Raw genomic sequence first — 16,742 nt, forward strand, 5'->3', positions numbered from 1 at the left:
AATAAAATCATTCATTCGAATAATTGAGACGAAAGTAATGGACTCTGTTTGTTTTAGCTTTACAATAGCATTTTTTGGAAATTTCAAACCAGATACATCGATTGGCATATATGGCAAGGAACTATTATTTGCAATTGAAAATTTAACAATATCTAACGGCTTTATTCATGACAAGTTATCTATAAACCAACTATAAAAATAAATGATTTTGATAACTTAAAAAAATTTGTCGCTCAATTTTGTCGCCCATCACAATATTTTATAGAAAATTTATCGCCCTTTGAAAATTACAATTTTCTATACAAAATTTGTCGCCAATTACAATTTTCTATAGAAAATTTGTAGCCCATTACAATTTTCTATACAAAATTTGTCGCCCATTAAAATTTGCTATAGAAAATTTGTCGCCTATTACAATTTTCTATAGAAAATTTGTCGCCTATTACAATTTTCTATAAAAAATTTGTCGCCAATTACAATTTTCTATAGAAAATTTGTCGCCAATTACAATTTTCTATAGAAAATTTGTCGCCCGTTACAATTTTCTATAGAAAATTTGTCGCCCGTTACAATTTTCTATAGAAAATTTGTCGCCCATTACAATTTTCTATATAAAATTTGTCGCCCATTACAATTTTCTATAGATAAATTGTCGCCCATTACAATTTTCTATAGATAAATTGTCGCCAATTACAATTTTCTATAAAAAATTTGTCTCCCATTAAAATTTTCTATAGAAAATTTGACGCCAAATGCTATTTTCTATAGATAATTTGTCGCCAATTACAAGTTTCTATAGATAATTTGTCGCCCATTACAGTTTTTTATAGAAAATTTGTCGCCCATTACAATTTTCTATAGAAAATTTGTCGCCCATTACAATTTTATATAGAAAATTTGTCGCCCATTACAATTTTCTATAGATAATTTGTCGCTCATTACATTTTTTTATAGAAAATTTGTCGCCCATTACAGTTTTTTATAGAAAACTTGTCGCCCATTACAGTTTTTTATAGAAAATTTGTCGCCCATTACAATTTTCTATAGAAAATTTGTCGCCCATCACAATTTTCTATAGAAAATTTGTCGCCCATTACAATTTTCTATAGAAAATTTGTCGCCCATTACAATTTTCTATAGAAAATTTTTCGCCCATTACAATTTTCTATAGAAAATTTTTCGCCCATTACAATTTTCTATAGAAAATTTTTCGCCCATTACAATTTTCTATAGAAAATTTTTCGCCCATTACAATTTTCTATAGAAAATTTTTCGCCCATTACAATTTTCTATAGAAAATTTTTCGCCCATTACAATTTTCTATAGAAAATTTTTCGCCCATTAAAATATTTAAAGAAAATTTGTCGCCCATAAAAATATTTTGCGAAAATTCGTTGAAAATTACTATAAAAATGTGTCGCCCATTAAAAATTTCCTCAGAAAATTTGTCGCTCAAATAACTTATTCTAAAACTGACATTTTGTGACTTGTGTTGTTTTTTTGGTTGCATGGTTGAATCTATGTATGTATATCCCGTTTGATAAATTAGAAAATATTTGAAATTGTTTCTTTATGTTTCATTAAAAACATAAAAACAACAACAATTATAGAAACAATAGCGACAACAGAAGCAATAACATATTTATGTCAAACCTCAATCATAGTTACTGGCAACACAATGGGACTATGAATAGCAATAGCAGCAACATCAACAACAAAAAAGTATGCAACAGAAAGAAGAAAAAAAAAAAACAATAACAATAACAACAGATCGGTATCAAAATCAAACTACAAAATATTTAATGTTGATGTTCATTTCCATTTTTGTTTCTTATCCCAAACCCAATTTAGTTGAGTTTTTTAGAATTTTAGTATAAATTGTTGTTGTTGTTGTTCATTTTAATTTCCGCATAACAATGCAAGTTATTAAAATTTTTGTGCAGTTTATATTGTCTTCTTCTTTTTTCGATTTTTTTCTATATATTCTGCCATTTTTTTTGTTTGTTTATTTTGCATACAGAAATTTTTTATTGTTTTGGTTATTATTGTTTTTGGTTTTTATATTATTATTGTTGTTGTTGCTGCTGATACTATATTGGTGGCAATGTTTCGGGTTTATTGTTGTTGTTTACATAGTAATGCCTTTGGGTGATAAAATTCTTTAAAATGAATGAATTTCTTCTTGTGCTATGAAGTCGAGGAAAATGCACACTGGCATCGAAATAGCAAAGTGAAAAGATTGAAACGATTTGTCTTGATGCTATTTTTGAACATTTCGCTCTTAGAACAATATATGTATATATGACTTTTTTTAGATTTTTCGTTGTTAGTGTAAACAGTTCATCCCAAGAGAAACATACAATCCGACATATACAAAAGATGGTATTTTATTATTGTTTTTTATTTTTAACTCTTTGTTCTTTATTTTTTTATTTTGTTGGTAATATTTTTATATAAAATGAATGTATTTCACACTTTCATATTGTTGTTCTTTTTATTCATAGCTATTGTTGTTGCTTTCTTATATTTTTTCTCTTTTTTTTTGAGGATAGTTTAGTAGAACAATTCATCACAGCATTCTTGGCATATTACGAGTAGTTAGGCAAGGCCGGCCCAGTACACTGCAGTTGTAAAACATTTTCAGTTCTTAGGTTTTCATTTTCTTGCATCCACTTGCAAACTATTTGGTCAACAGTGCAAAACCGAAAAAACCCAAAAATATGCATTTGTTTATGGGTCAGCGAATATTTTCCTCTCTACAAATTAAATTTAATTAATTTGAATTCTTAGAAAATAGAAATATTCTGAATTTTGAGAATGAAATGCTAAAAGAAATTTATACAAGAAAAAAAAGAAGAGTTGCAAGCAACACAGCTGAATATTTTTAGCAACATGATGAAAATATTGTGTAATAGAGAGAAAATTTTGTTTGTGAAGTGGTTTAATTGTTGATGAAATTCCAAGGAAAATATGTAAATATTAAGATTTGCTAGAGTTAAATATTTGAGAATACATTTTGTCATACATAATTTTTGCAAGTTCAAACCAACTTTCGAATTTGACGTTCCCGCAGATTTTTTTTTTTTAATTTTTCTTTGCGATCATCTTCGATGGAAAATTTAAAGTCTACAATAATTTTCTATTGAAAACTAGTTTTGAAAATTTGGCGCCCAATAAAATTGTTTTATAAAAAATTTCTATAGAAACATCAGTTTCGCCCATTAAAATTTTCTATACAAAATTTGTCGCTCATTATAATATTCTGCATGAAACTGTCTATTAACGTTTTCTATAGAAAATTTGTCGCCCATTAAAATTTTCTATACAAAATTTGTCGCTCATTATAATATTCTGCATGAAACTGTATTAACGTTTTCTATAGAAAATTTGTCGCCCATATAATTTTCTATAGACAATTTGTCGCCATTACAATTTTCTATAGAAAATTTGTCGCCCATTACAATTTTCTATAGAAAATTTGTCGCCCATTACAATTTTCTATAGAAAATTTGTCGCCCATTACAATTTTCTATAGAAAATTTGTCGCCCATATAATTTTCTATAGACAATTTGTCGCCATTACAATTTTCTATAGAAAATTTTGTCGCCTTTTATAATTTTCTATAGAAATTTTGTCGCATTTTATAATTTTCTATAGAAAATTTGTCGCCCGTTACAATTTTCTATAGAAAATTTGTGGCCCATTACAATTTTCTACATAAAATTTGTGGCCTATTATAATTTTCTTTAGACAATTTTTCGCCCATTACAATTTTATAAAGAAAATTTGTCCTCCATTACAATTTTCTATAAAAAATTTGTCGCCCATTACAATTTTCTATAAAAAAATTTTTCGCCCATTATAATTTTCTATAGAAAATTTTTCGCCCATTATAATTTTCTATAGAAAAGTTGTCGCCCATTATAATTTTTATAGAAAATTTGTCGCCCATTATAATTTTTATAGAAAATTTGTCGCCCATTACAATTTTATAAAGAAAATTTGTCGCCCATTACAATTTTCTATAGAAAATTTGTCGTCCATTACAATTTTCTATAGAAAATTTGTCGTCCATTACAATTTTCTGTAGAAAATTTGTCGCCCATTACAACTTTCTGTAGAAAATTTGTCGCCCATTACAACTTTCTGTAGAAAATTTGTCGCCCATTACAATTTTCTGTAGAAAATTTGACGCCAATTACAATTTTCTATAGAAAACTAGGCGCCCATTACAATTTTCTATAGAAAATTAGGCGCCCATTACAATTTTCTATAGAAAATTTGTCACCCATTACAGTTTTCAATAGAAAATTTGTCACCCATTACAGTTTTCTATAGAAAATTTATCACCCATTACAATTTTATATAGAAAATTTGTTGCCCATTACAATTTTCTATAGAAAATCTGTCACTCATTACAGTTTTCTATCGAAAATTTGTCGCCCATTACAGTTTTCTATAGAAATTAGTCGTCCATTACAGTTTTCTATAGAAAATTTGTCGCCCATTATAGTTTTCTATAGAAAATTTGTCGCCCATTATAGTTTTCTATATAAAATTTGTCGTCCATTACAGTTTTCTATAGAAAATTTGTCGTCCATTACAGTTTTCTATAGAAAATTTGTCGCCCATTATAATTTTCTGTAGAAAACTTGTCGCCCATTATAATTTTCTGTAGAAAATTTGTCGCCTATTAAAATATTCCATAGAAAATTTGTCGCTTACTAAAATTTTCAAAAGAAAATTAGTTTAATTATTGTCTATTAAGACATTCCAAAGAAAATTTGTTCCAAAATTTTACGCAAATTCATATTTATCACAAGAAAGTTTTTCACTTTCGAACGAAACTGTAGCTGCTCTGCTATGTCGCTGAATCTCTTATTTAAAACACAAACGTGCAATTTTCAATTATGATCTTTATCTCTTAACTATGATCAAATAAAAATTTTTTTTATAAAAAAATTAAAAGTTTAATTTTTACAATAACTAAACAATGATAATAACAAATACTAAACACCTCTCTTATCAGTATTGAGTGACTTAAACGAATGGAAAAATATTTGTATTTTAATAGAAGTATTAAAACATTTGATTATCATATGCATTTTGTTGTTATAATTTGTTTAAACTGATAACAAAATAATAATAAAATAAAAACTACTCTGAGATTAATAACAATACCAAACAAATAATACTCAATCAGTAGTAATCGGACTTTTGCATTAAGAGGTTGTTCGGAATTTAGTACAGAGACATGCATGTTTGTATTTTGGGTGGTGGCATCAATGGTTTCTGTTGTGCCGTAAGAATTTTGGAATTCTATAAGAAACAACAAAAACCCATACAGGTGACCTTAATATCGGATAAATTTACACCCAATACCACAGGTGATGGTTCAGCTGGTTTATGGGGTCCCTATTTGTTAGGTGGTACACCCACTTCCAAAGTGCAGTAAGTTGAGAGAAATTAATAAATATTTATGAAATTATATGAATATATTTAAATTTTCCAGCAAATGGTCTAAGGGCATGCATGATTTCTTGGAAGAATTATGGCTGTCCGAAGATGCCGGTGAGGCTGGCATTTGCTTAATTCCAGTCGTGCGTTTGACAACAGCTGATACGCCTGTTGATGATTTTTGGAAAGATATTGTTTATGGCTGTGAACCTATGACAGATAAGCAGTTGGCTGAGTACAATGTAAACCGTGCTACTAAATATACGTAAGTTTTTGTTGTTGTGTTTATTGTTTTTGGATGACTTGTTTAAAATTTTTTCTGAAGACAAGTTTGAGTACTTTTTTTAAAATGCAAAGTGTTTAGAAATGATTGGTCGTTATCAATTGATATAAAAATTTTATGACAATTGAGATTAGAAATTGTGAAAAGATTTTGAAATTAAATTAGAGAACTGAATTTGCCGATTAGCTGTATGTAAACGATAACATTGAATTTTTATAACAAATAATAGAGATAAAATATCAGAAATGTTTTTTAAACAAAACTTAATGTTTATATGTTCGTTTAGAAAATGAAATTTTCTATAGAAAATTTATCGATCTTAAATTTTTCTATAGAAAATTTATCGATCTTAAATTTTTCTATAGAAAATTTATCGATCTTAACATTTTCTATAGAAAATTTATCGATTTTAAAAATTTCTAAGAAAATGTATCGATTTTAAAAATTTCTATAGAAAATTTATCGATCCTAAAATTTTCTATAGAAAATATGTATATCGATCCTAAAATTTTCTATAGAAAATATGTATATCGATCTTAAAATTTTCTATAGAAAATTGATCGAACTTAAAATTTTCTATAGAAAATTTATAGATTTTAAAATTTTCTATAGAAAATTGATCGATCTTAAAATTTCTATAAAAAATTTATCGATCTTAAAATTTTCTATAGAAAATTGATCGATCTTAAGATTTTCTGTAGAAAATTTATCGATCCTAAAATTTTCTATAAAAAATATATCGATTCTAATATTTTCCATATAAAAAAGATATCAATTTTAAAATTTTCTATAGAGAATTTATCGATTTTATAGTTTTCTATGGAAAATTAATCGATCTTAAAATTTTCTATAAAATTTATCGATCTTAAAGTTTTCTGTAGAATGCTGATCGATCTTAAAATTTTCCATAGAATGTTGATCCATCTTTAAATTTTCTATAGAATGTTGATCGATCTAAAAATTTTCTATAAAAAATTTATCGATCTAAAAATTTTCTATAGAAAATTGATCGATCTTCAAATTTTCTGTAAAAAATTGATTGATCTTCAAATTTTCTATAAAAAATTTATCGATCTCAAAATTTTCTATTAAAAATTTATCGATCTTAAAATTTTCTATAAAAAATTTATCGATCTTAAAATTTTCTATAAAAAATTTATCGATCTTAAAATTTTCTATAGAAACTTGTTCTATCTTAAAATTTTCTATAAAAAATTTATCGACCTTAAAATGTTCTATAGAAAATTTATCGATTGTATAATTTTTTATAGAAAATTTATCGATCGCATAATTTTCTATAGAAAATTGATCGATCATAAAATTTTCTATAAAGAATTTTATGATCGATCTTTAAATTTTGTATAGAAAGTTGATGTAAATGTATCGTTAGCAAAAATTCATTTGAGAATATTAATTAATCCAGTTATTTATTCAAAATTTCAGCTCCGGTTTACATTTTGTCACTTACACTTCCGAACCTCGTCTACTACTACCTTACTTAATTAAGCGTTTCAGACAACAAGGTGGACAAATTCTAACAGAAAAAATTGAAAATCTACAAAAATTCATTGAAACCACAAACTATGATGTTGTCATCAATTGTACAGGATTGGGTTCACAAGAATTGGTGGGTGACAAAAACATGTTCCCCGTACGTGGTCAAGTATCCAGAGTAAAGGCCCCCTGGTTATATTATGTAGTGTTAGATGAAAGTGATGTAGGCAACTATATTATTCCCAAGTAAGTGTTTTAGAGATGACAAAAATCATAATATAAATTAATTAATTAATTTTAAATTTAGCATGGATACTGTGGTTTTGGGTGGCACTCATCAGGAAAATGATTTCAACACCAAAGTCTGTCCAGTTGATAAAAAATTCATAGTTGATGGTTGTCGTGAAATTGTGCCACCTTTACATCAAGCCAAACATTTGTTTGATTGGGTGGGTTTAAGACCTGGCAGAACTAATTTGCGTTTGGAACCTGAACAAATTAAAGGTAATTTTAGATTTTTTTGGGGTGATTTTTAATGTTTTTCTTACTAATAGTATTTAAATTTCTTGTTACAGGCAATAAAATATTGATACACAATTATGGTCATGGTGGCAGTGGTGTTACCTTAGCCTGGGGTTGTGCCGAAGATGTTATTGAAATTTTGGAAAAATCTTTGGAACAAAAACATAAATTGCCAGCTAAATTGTAAAAAGATTTATGTTAAAAAAAATCACTTAAAAACACAGTTAATAAATTAAGAATAAGAAAGATGTTGTTATAAAGAGAATATTAAATGAGTTGTGTTATTGTTTATAAACATTTGAATGTTGCTGTGTTTTGGTTTTGGGTAAACATGTTTCTATGTTTTTCCTTTTTGGGGTTGCTGTGAATGAATAACTTCGTTTTTTCGACAAGTTGTTCTTGTTGAAACTCAAAGTTTCGTTAACACTCTTTAGTATGCTATCGGCTTTTGTGGATAAATGTTGAGAAAGGATAAGTAACGCAATATTGTGTTGGTTTATTGTATGGCGGTTATTTTCAAATATTTAACGAATTTTTCAACAAATTTTAATGCTGTTTTTTATTTAAATAATTTTCCAGAATAAGTGTGAAATTAAAATACTATAATATTATTAAAAACATAGATTACAAGTTAATTTTGATGTGAAATTTTGAATTTAAATATAAATATTTATTCTTTGGTCGAATTTTTGTGTGTGTCTTAAGTTTCAATATAGGCCTTGAAAGCAGAGGCCAATAAAAGTAGTTAATTTTTATACCCTACACCACTTTAGTGGGGAGGGTATACAGGATTTGTGCTGATGTTTGTAACGCATAGAATTAATGGTCCAATGTCCACTTTTTAGTATACCAATCGGCTCAGAGTCATTTTCTGAGTTAAATAAGCCATGTCCGTCCGACCGTCAGTCCGTCTGTCTTTCTGTCTGTCCGTCTGTCCATGTAAACCTTGTAATCAAACTACAGATCGCAATTTTGAAGATAATTGGATGAACTTTGGTACACACATTACTTTTGGCCCAATAACAAAACCTATTGATTTTGGTTATTATCGATCCATTATTTCACCTAGCCCCTATATAACCGGGCCTCCTAAATTGTGATTTGAGCTCATAATATACTAATATACCTATAAAAATAGTCACAACTACGTTTTATACCAGCATAAATGATACTGCAAAATTTCGTAGTGAGCGGTCCTTATTTAACCCTAGCCCTCTTGCAAAGTCCTCCTCTGAAAATGCTTGAACGTCGTTAATTCCCTTATTTCAATGAAACTCGGTATAATTAATTTTAATGTCGACCAAAATCCCTCCACCAAATTTTGTTAGGATCGGTTCATAATTGACCCTAGCTCCCATATATAGCCTCCATTAGAAAATCATTTTTTCATCAAAAATATATCGAAATTATGAAAAAATTCAACATAAACTCATAAGTGATGTAGGGTATTATATGGTCGGCCACGCCTGACTATACCTTTTTACTTGTTTTTATTTAATTTAAATTTTATTTGATTTACTTTAACAAATTGCCATTTTCTGTATATAAATCATAGTCATAATGTGTGTATATAAATGGCTTTAATATATGTATTGAAATACTTAAAATTATAGAAAAACAAGTAAGAAATTATAGTCGGGCGAGGCCGACCATATATTACCCTACACCTGTTACAAAAATAACATGTGTTTTAGTTTTCATAATAAAGCATTCAAGATGAATTGTACCTTGCCTCAGATATAGTACTTAAACCATTTATCGTTGAATAAAATTGTGGACATTTAAGTCAAATTTTGAAGGGAGCTTTGTATAGGGGCTATGGTCAAATGAGACCCTACAATTATAAAATTCATGACAGTCATTAAGGCTAGTATAGAACTTGGTTTTGCAGCTTTTTGTCGAGATACGAGTATATTAAATATAACTATGAACTTAAAAGCCCTATTCGTCGGGGTCAGTTGTATGGGGGCTAGTGAAATAATGGACCGATGTACCATAAAATATCATATGCCAAATTTCATTGAACCTGTAGTTTGACTACAAGCTTTACAAGCACTATTCAGGGGTTCAGTTGTATGGGGGCTAGGTAAAATAATGGACCGATATTAACCATTTTAATAGGCTTTGTCCCTGGGATAATAGAAGTCACGGGCGGGCAGACGAACGGACATAGCTAAAGCGACTTAGAAAATGATTCTAAGCCGACTGGTATACTTTAAGGTGGGTATAGGATGGACCAATATTATTGAGCGTTACAAACATTAACACAAACCCAATATACCCTCCCCACTAAAGTGGTGTAGGGTACAACTATGTGTTTTTCGGGGCCTTCCTTTCGGAATTAGGTATTCTGGATTTGAGATCCATGAACTTCATTTCAACAAACATACGGAAAGACGGATGTGGATGGAAGGACATTCCTATCTATAAGGAATCCTTATTAAGAATGTAATAAAAATTTCTTAATAATGATAGAAAGCTGTTTATAGACGTTTTTAATAAAAAACTTTTGCAATTGATAAACTTTTCGTAGCAATTTTTGTCATCGATCTATTTTCTATAAAAGATTTATTGTCAACGATCGCTTTTCTATGGATATGTGACGAGATCGATTTTCTCAGATTTTTTTATCTATCAATTTCCTATAGCAAATTTTGTATAGAAATAATCATATACAATGAAATTTTTATAGAAAATTTGTAATTTTTGATTAATTTTTTAAAGAAAATTTTCATTTCCATAAATTTTCTATATGACAAATTTTCTATAAAAAATGTTTGCTGCGATCAATTCCTTTAGAAAATATTTGATTTGATCAATTTTCTATAGAAAATGTTTTCCTGATAAATTTTTATATTTCTATAGAAAATGCTTATTTCGATAAGTTTTTTTTTGTCAATTTTCTATATAGAATATTTGCATAGATCTCTTTTCTATAGAAATTGTTTATTTCCATCAATTTTCTATGATAAATGCTCACTTCGATCTATGGAACGATTTTTCTTCGATAAATTTTCTATAAAAAGGGGTTGCTTCGATCAATTTTTTATAGAAAATTTTTATTTCAATCAACTTGCTATAGAAAATTTTGTTACGATAGATTTCTGATTTCTATGGAAAGCTTTTGTTTCGATCAATTTTCTATAAACAAATTTTTATTTCGATCAACTTTTCTATTGAAAATTTTTTCTTCGATATATTTTCTATAAAAATTTTTTTGCTTCGATCTATTTTCAAAGGATTCGATCTACTTTCTATCAAAAGTTTTTGCTTTCATTTTCTATAAAATGTTTTTGTTTCGAAAAATTTTCTATAGAAAATATTTGCTCCGATCAATTTTCTATAAAAAAAATATTTGGTTTGATCAATTTTCTATAGAATGTCGATCACTTTTCTATAGAAAAGTTTTGTTTGATAAATTATATTAAGATATTTTGCTTGAATCTATTTTCTATGGAAAATGTTTGCTTCGATCTATTTTCTGTGGAAAATGACATCGAAGAGGTATTTTCTAAAGAAAATTTTTGTTTCGATAAATTTTCTATAAAAAATTTTCCATGGAAAAATTTCATTTCGATAATTTTTTTAAATAAAATGTTCGATTTTACAAACTTTCTATTTCAAAATCGATACAATTTTTGGCATAAAAATTCATATATTTTGATTCTATTCACAAATGAAATTTTTGATAACTCTCAAAAAAATCTAAAATTTAAAACTCAATAAAAAAATAAAATTTGATCAGATTGCTCTCTATGGTAATAGTAAAAAGTCAACAATGAACCTTTTTTTCGCCTATGATACCAAAAAATCCCCGCATATTTAAACAACTGAACACTTGTTTCTTAGTTTTTTATTCAGTTTATATAAAAAAAGTTTAAAATAAATTTAATTCTAAAGAATACGCAGGCAACATGACATTAGTTTTTAGCAGTTGTAGAACCGAATTGATGTCGTTGTTGTAAGTTCAAAAAAAAAAAGGATAAATAAACCGATTTTATGCAAACAAGGAATAATGCCATCAACAACATTAACAACAACTCCTTGACTTTCAAGTGTTGAAGTAAGTAATAAGAGTGAAAGGGAAAGGGAAAAAGGGGAAGAAAAACTTCAAATAAAAGGGGGAAGAAAAAAAGTTTCCAAATATGTGTATGGATGGCAGTGGAAAATAACGACATGAAAATGTATTGCTGAAAAAAAGGAACTAGTGTGAGAATGTGTGTGTGTGTGTGTTTAAGTTTGTTTTCCTTATCAGGAAACTGCAATGACAAATATGTTTATATTGCCAAGAAGACACAATACAATGCGGAGCAGTTGGAACAACAACACACAACTCAACAACAACCGAAAAGTGGTATAATGCAATTTCCTCAAGTGTTGGTAAATGTAACGTGTTGCATGTTAAAATAGTTTTAGTTGCAAAATAGTTTATTTTTATTTTTGTTTCACAAATATTTCAAAATTGTCTTTAAATTGTATAAAAATTAAAAGTTTAATTTAATTTTTTTTATTTACAATAAAACACACATTTATTTATTTTTGTTTTATATTTTTCCGAGTCTTAAGGGAAAACTTTTGAAAATGAAAAAAAAAACGAAATCTGAATGTATGACAATTTAAACCATTTGACTATTAAGTGTCTCGTTACTCTTTCTATCTATGGCAGTGCATGTGTGTGCTTGTACGTATAAATGTATGTGTTTTGTATATAAAATACTATATATATCGTGTTATGAATATTTAAAAACATTTGAATCACTTTTATCAAGAGCTTATACTTGTTAAAACGAGGTGTATTTGCAAAGTTTTTAAAATCAGAATTAATGTAAAAATCATTTACAAAACGTTAAGCTGAGATTATAATAAACATCTGTAATCACCTGCCTCCTTAAAAATCAACCTAAATTTGTCTGTAGATCTTTAAATATCGCTAGAATCAAAAAATTAATAAAAATCTGCGATCACTGATATATTCGCACACATATAGATGATGATATATCCTGTTAGATATCCTTTTCCGATCACCTTCGTATAAGCGATTGCCATCCAATAAAGTCATAAAAAAATCCACTTAAATGTGTCTCACATTTATATGAATGTTTATACATGTGTGTGTGTGTAAATGCGTGTATCTGTATAAACCTGCACTGTATATGTATTCTAAATGCCAAAAAAAGCTTTCACTTTTTTTTTGGTATGTTTGGGTTTTTCTTTAACAGTATGTGTGTCGGTATCCTGTGTGAGATTTCTGTTTTTTTTTTAGTTTTTAGTTGAACATAATAAAATGTTATGTCTGTAACTCTCTGTGCATGTGTACAGAAATATTTATAAGATTTTATAGACTAAAAAATATATACGTAAAAGAATTGTAAATTAAATAAAATAAATCCTTTTTAAAGAACTTACGAACTTTTCAAATTCTTCTGTTGTCATTTTTACTTTTGAAATTTTCTCATAAAATGGCAAAGGATTTAATTTTTGCACGCTACAGGCATTGTTTTCGAATAACTTTGATGGACGTTGAAATTACAGGATTACTTAACTTAGCTATAACTATAATTACACTATTTGAGTTTTGAAAAGGGATGTGTTTAGAATATCCTTATGTGCATCTATTTTTATATGTTTCGGAAAGCTCTGGTACCTTAAAACACACCCACACACATGTATTTATTTCTTATTACCAATTTTGACAATGTGATGTTAGGTATTTGAAAAATATTGCAAATTTTGGTTTCAAAAAAAATTTCAAATTTTTTATTCCACCAATAATGTTTATCATATTTTTATTTTGGCCACTTTTTATGTAGGTGAATCCAAAGTCACCTTTGTCATTTTATAATTCTAAAACTTATTTTATATTTTTACCTATAATATTTTAAAATAAAAAGTAAAAGGGATTTTTGTCATATTTTATATTGAAATATTCAACTAAATAATTTTTGTTACTTTTCTTTTTAATGTATTTATTACAAATACATTAGGCTTACATATACAGTAGGGTAGTGTCTAATAAGAAAGCAATAAGAATTTTATTTGAATAAAATTAATTGTGAAATAAGAACGATTGGCTCTAATCGAATTGTGCTAAAATGGTTATGAAAACATTGCTATAACTGTTTACCAAGACATTACTGCATATAGGGCAATGAAGTAGTAGCCAAGTTTAAAGTCTAGTCTAGTCTAGTCTATAGTCTAGTCTATAGTCTAGTCTATAGTCTAGTCTATAGTCTAGTCTATAGTCTAGTCTATAGTCTAGTCTATAGTCTAGTCTATAGTCTAGTCTATAGTCTAGTCTATAGTCTAGTCTAGTCTAGTCTATAGTCTAGTCTATAGTCTAGTCTATAGTCTAGTCTATAGTCTAGTCTATAGTCTAGTCTATAGTCTAGTCTATAGTCTAGTCTAGTCTATAGTCTAGTCTATAGTCTAGTCTATAGTCTAGTCTATAGTCTAGTCTATAGTCTAGTCTATAGTCTAGTCTATAGTCTAGTCTATAGTCTAGTCTATAGTCTAGTCTATAGTCTAGTCTATAGTCTAGTCTATAGTCTAGTCTATAGTCTAGTCTATAGTCTAGTCTATAGTCTAGTCTAGTCTAGTCTATAGTCTAGTCTATAGTCTAGTCTATAGTCTAGTCTATAGTCTAGTCTATAGTCTAGTCTATAGTCTAGTCTATAGTCTAGTCTATAGTCTAGTCTATAGTCTAGTCTATAGTCTAGTCTATAGTCTAGTCTATAGTCTAGTCTATAGTCTAGTCTATAGTCTAGTCTATAGTCTAGTCTATAGTCTAGTCTATAGTCTAGTCTATAGTCTAGTCTATAGTCTAGTCTATAGTCTAGTCTATAGTCTAGTCTATAGTCTAGTCTAGTCTATAGTCTAGTCTATAGTCTAGTCTATAGTCTAGTCTATAGTCTAGTCTATAGTCTAGTCTATAGTCTAGTCTATAGTCTAGTCTATAGTCTAGTCTATAGTCTAGTCTATAGTCTAGTCTATAGTCTAGTCTATAGTCTAGTCTATAGTCTAGTCTATAGTCTAGTCTATAGTCTAGTCTATAGTCTAGTCTATATAGTCTAGTCTTTAGTCTAATCTATAGTCTAATCTATGGTCTAGTCTACAGTCTGCTCTACAGTCCAGCATATAAGCCAGTCTCTAGTCTAGTATTTAGTCTATATTCTGTTCTATAATCTAGTCTATTGTCTAGTCTCCTAAAACAGTTAAAAATTCCGTTCATCATAGTCCTTCTATATTAAATATTTTGGCGCATAATGATGAATCCAGAAAACGAGTCTTTAAATAGTACTTTTTAATATTTAGTTAAAAAGCGAAGTAGAAATTAGTTTCTTTGAATGTGTATACAATTGAAAGATTTTTGCCGAAAATTAATTAAATTTAAAGCCAATTTTCATAATAAGGTAACTTAACCATTGCTCTTTTTAAATATACTTTTTTTGCTGAGCTTTTAAAATGAAAATTATTGTGAAGTTATAAATAAATAATAATATTTTCTATTTATTTTTATCTCTTGTGAGTGTGTGCTTACTAGGAAAAGCAAAACATTTTCATGACCATACTTTAAATATTCACAAGTGCAAACAAATTAAAAAAAAACTGCAGTTTGGGAAAAAACAAAATAAATTTAAATAAATATTTGTCTTTTTTTCTGGGAGTAAAAAACACATATTTTCATTTTGACCGCACAAGTGCATGCATGTGCATATTTGGTAAGTAAATTTTATAGGTTTTTTCGTAAATAAATAAAAAAATATCAAAATAAAAAAATATAAGAGTATTTTTTTTATTTTTTTTAACAAAATTTAAAAACTGTTATTTACTATTAGCAAATTATTTACGTTGTATTATTTACGGAAATTAATTCATTTATATGACTCATACGCACAAGAGAATAAATTTTTGTTTATAACTCATACGCTCCCAATGATGAATATAGTTTTCCTTATTAAGAAAAAATGATATCCGATATAGTTGCTCAATGTTGAAAAAAACTTAGTTACTTGATCTTAGTCTGTAATCATTGATATGAATAATGAGTAATATAAATTATGTGAGGAAGCTGTTGAACATTTCTTAAAACTTTTTTTAAAAAACCTTTTTTTTTTGATTAAAGTTTGCATTTCTTTTCGCAGTGATTTAAATTCAATTTGATTAATCTGATTTTACCTTATTTTCATTTAAAATTACTTTAAACTTGTTAGTTTTATCTACAATTTGAAATCAAGTATTTTTTCTTTACAGACATTTCGTACTAATCTTGATTAAGACTGTTTTTGTGTTAAAAAAGAATTCCTTTTGACTTTACACTATGAGTTGTAGAACAATTGCTGCAAACCACAGTGTGAGAATAAACTCGACCACAACATTTTGTAAAATAATACTAAAAACCCGAAAAACTATTTCAAGTATTTGCCAAGTTAAAGTTACAGGAGTGAAAGAAAAAACCAACAACAATTTAGTACGAGGAAAAGGAAAAAGGTATTCATGTCTACGCGTTAAGGGAAAAAGAAAATCCTTCAACTAGAAGGACTATGACGAATGGAACTTTTAACTGCTTTAGGCGAATTTGGGGGACACTATTTTGATTAATATTTACTACTAAATAGGCTATAGACTAGACTAGATTATTCACCAGACTATAGACTAAACTATAGGACTAGACCATAGACTGAATAGACTAGACTATAGATTATAGACTAGAATAGACTAGACTATAGACCTAGACTATAGACTAGACTATAGACTAGACTATAGACTAGGACTATAGACTAGATAGACTACTAGACTAGACTATAGGACCTAGACTATAGACTAGACTATAGACTAGACATAGACTAGACTATAGGACTAGACTATAGACTAGACTATGACTAGGACTAGACTAGACTATAGACTAGACTATAGACTAGACTATAGGACTAGACTATAGACTTAGACTATAGCTAGACTATAGACTAGGACTATAGACTAGGACTA

General features: G+C 27.9%; 1 protein-coding gene across 1 annotated transcript; it reads left to right on the forward strand.

Moving 5' to 3' along the window:
- The first annotated feature begins 5,172 nt into the window (after window positions 1-5,172).
- LOC119610684 (D-aspartate oxidase) lies at window positions 5,173-8,054 on the forward strand. Its single transcript, XM_037966012.1, has 5 exons — window positions 5,173-5,452; window positions 5,514-5,723; window positions 7,185-7,481; window positions 7,543-7,739; window positions 7,811-8,054. Exons 1-5 carry the CDS (start codon window positions 5,256-5,258, stop codon window positions 7,942-7,944), a joined length of 1,035 nt encoding a protein of 344 aa, XP_037821940.1. The 5' UTR covers window positions 5,173-5,255; the 3' UTR covers window positions 7,945-8,054.
- Window positions 8,055-16,742: the final 8,688 nt, after the last annotated feature.

The sequence above is a fragment of the Lucilia sericata genome, unplaced genomic scaffold, assembly GCF_015586225.1.
Source record: "Lucilia sericata isolate MDLA Ls3-8-SP2 unplaced genomic scaffold, ASM1558622v1 Contig001262F_arrow, whole genome shotgun sequence".
NCBI classification, from domain to species: domain Eukaryota; kingdom Metazoa; phylum Arthropoda; class Insecta; order Diptera; family Calliphoridae; genus Lucilia; species Lucilia sericata.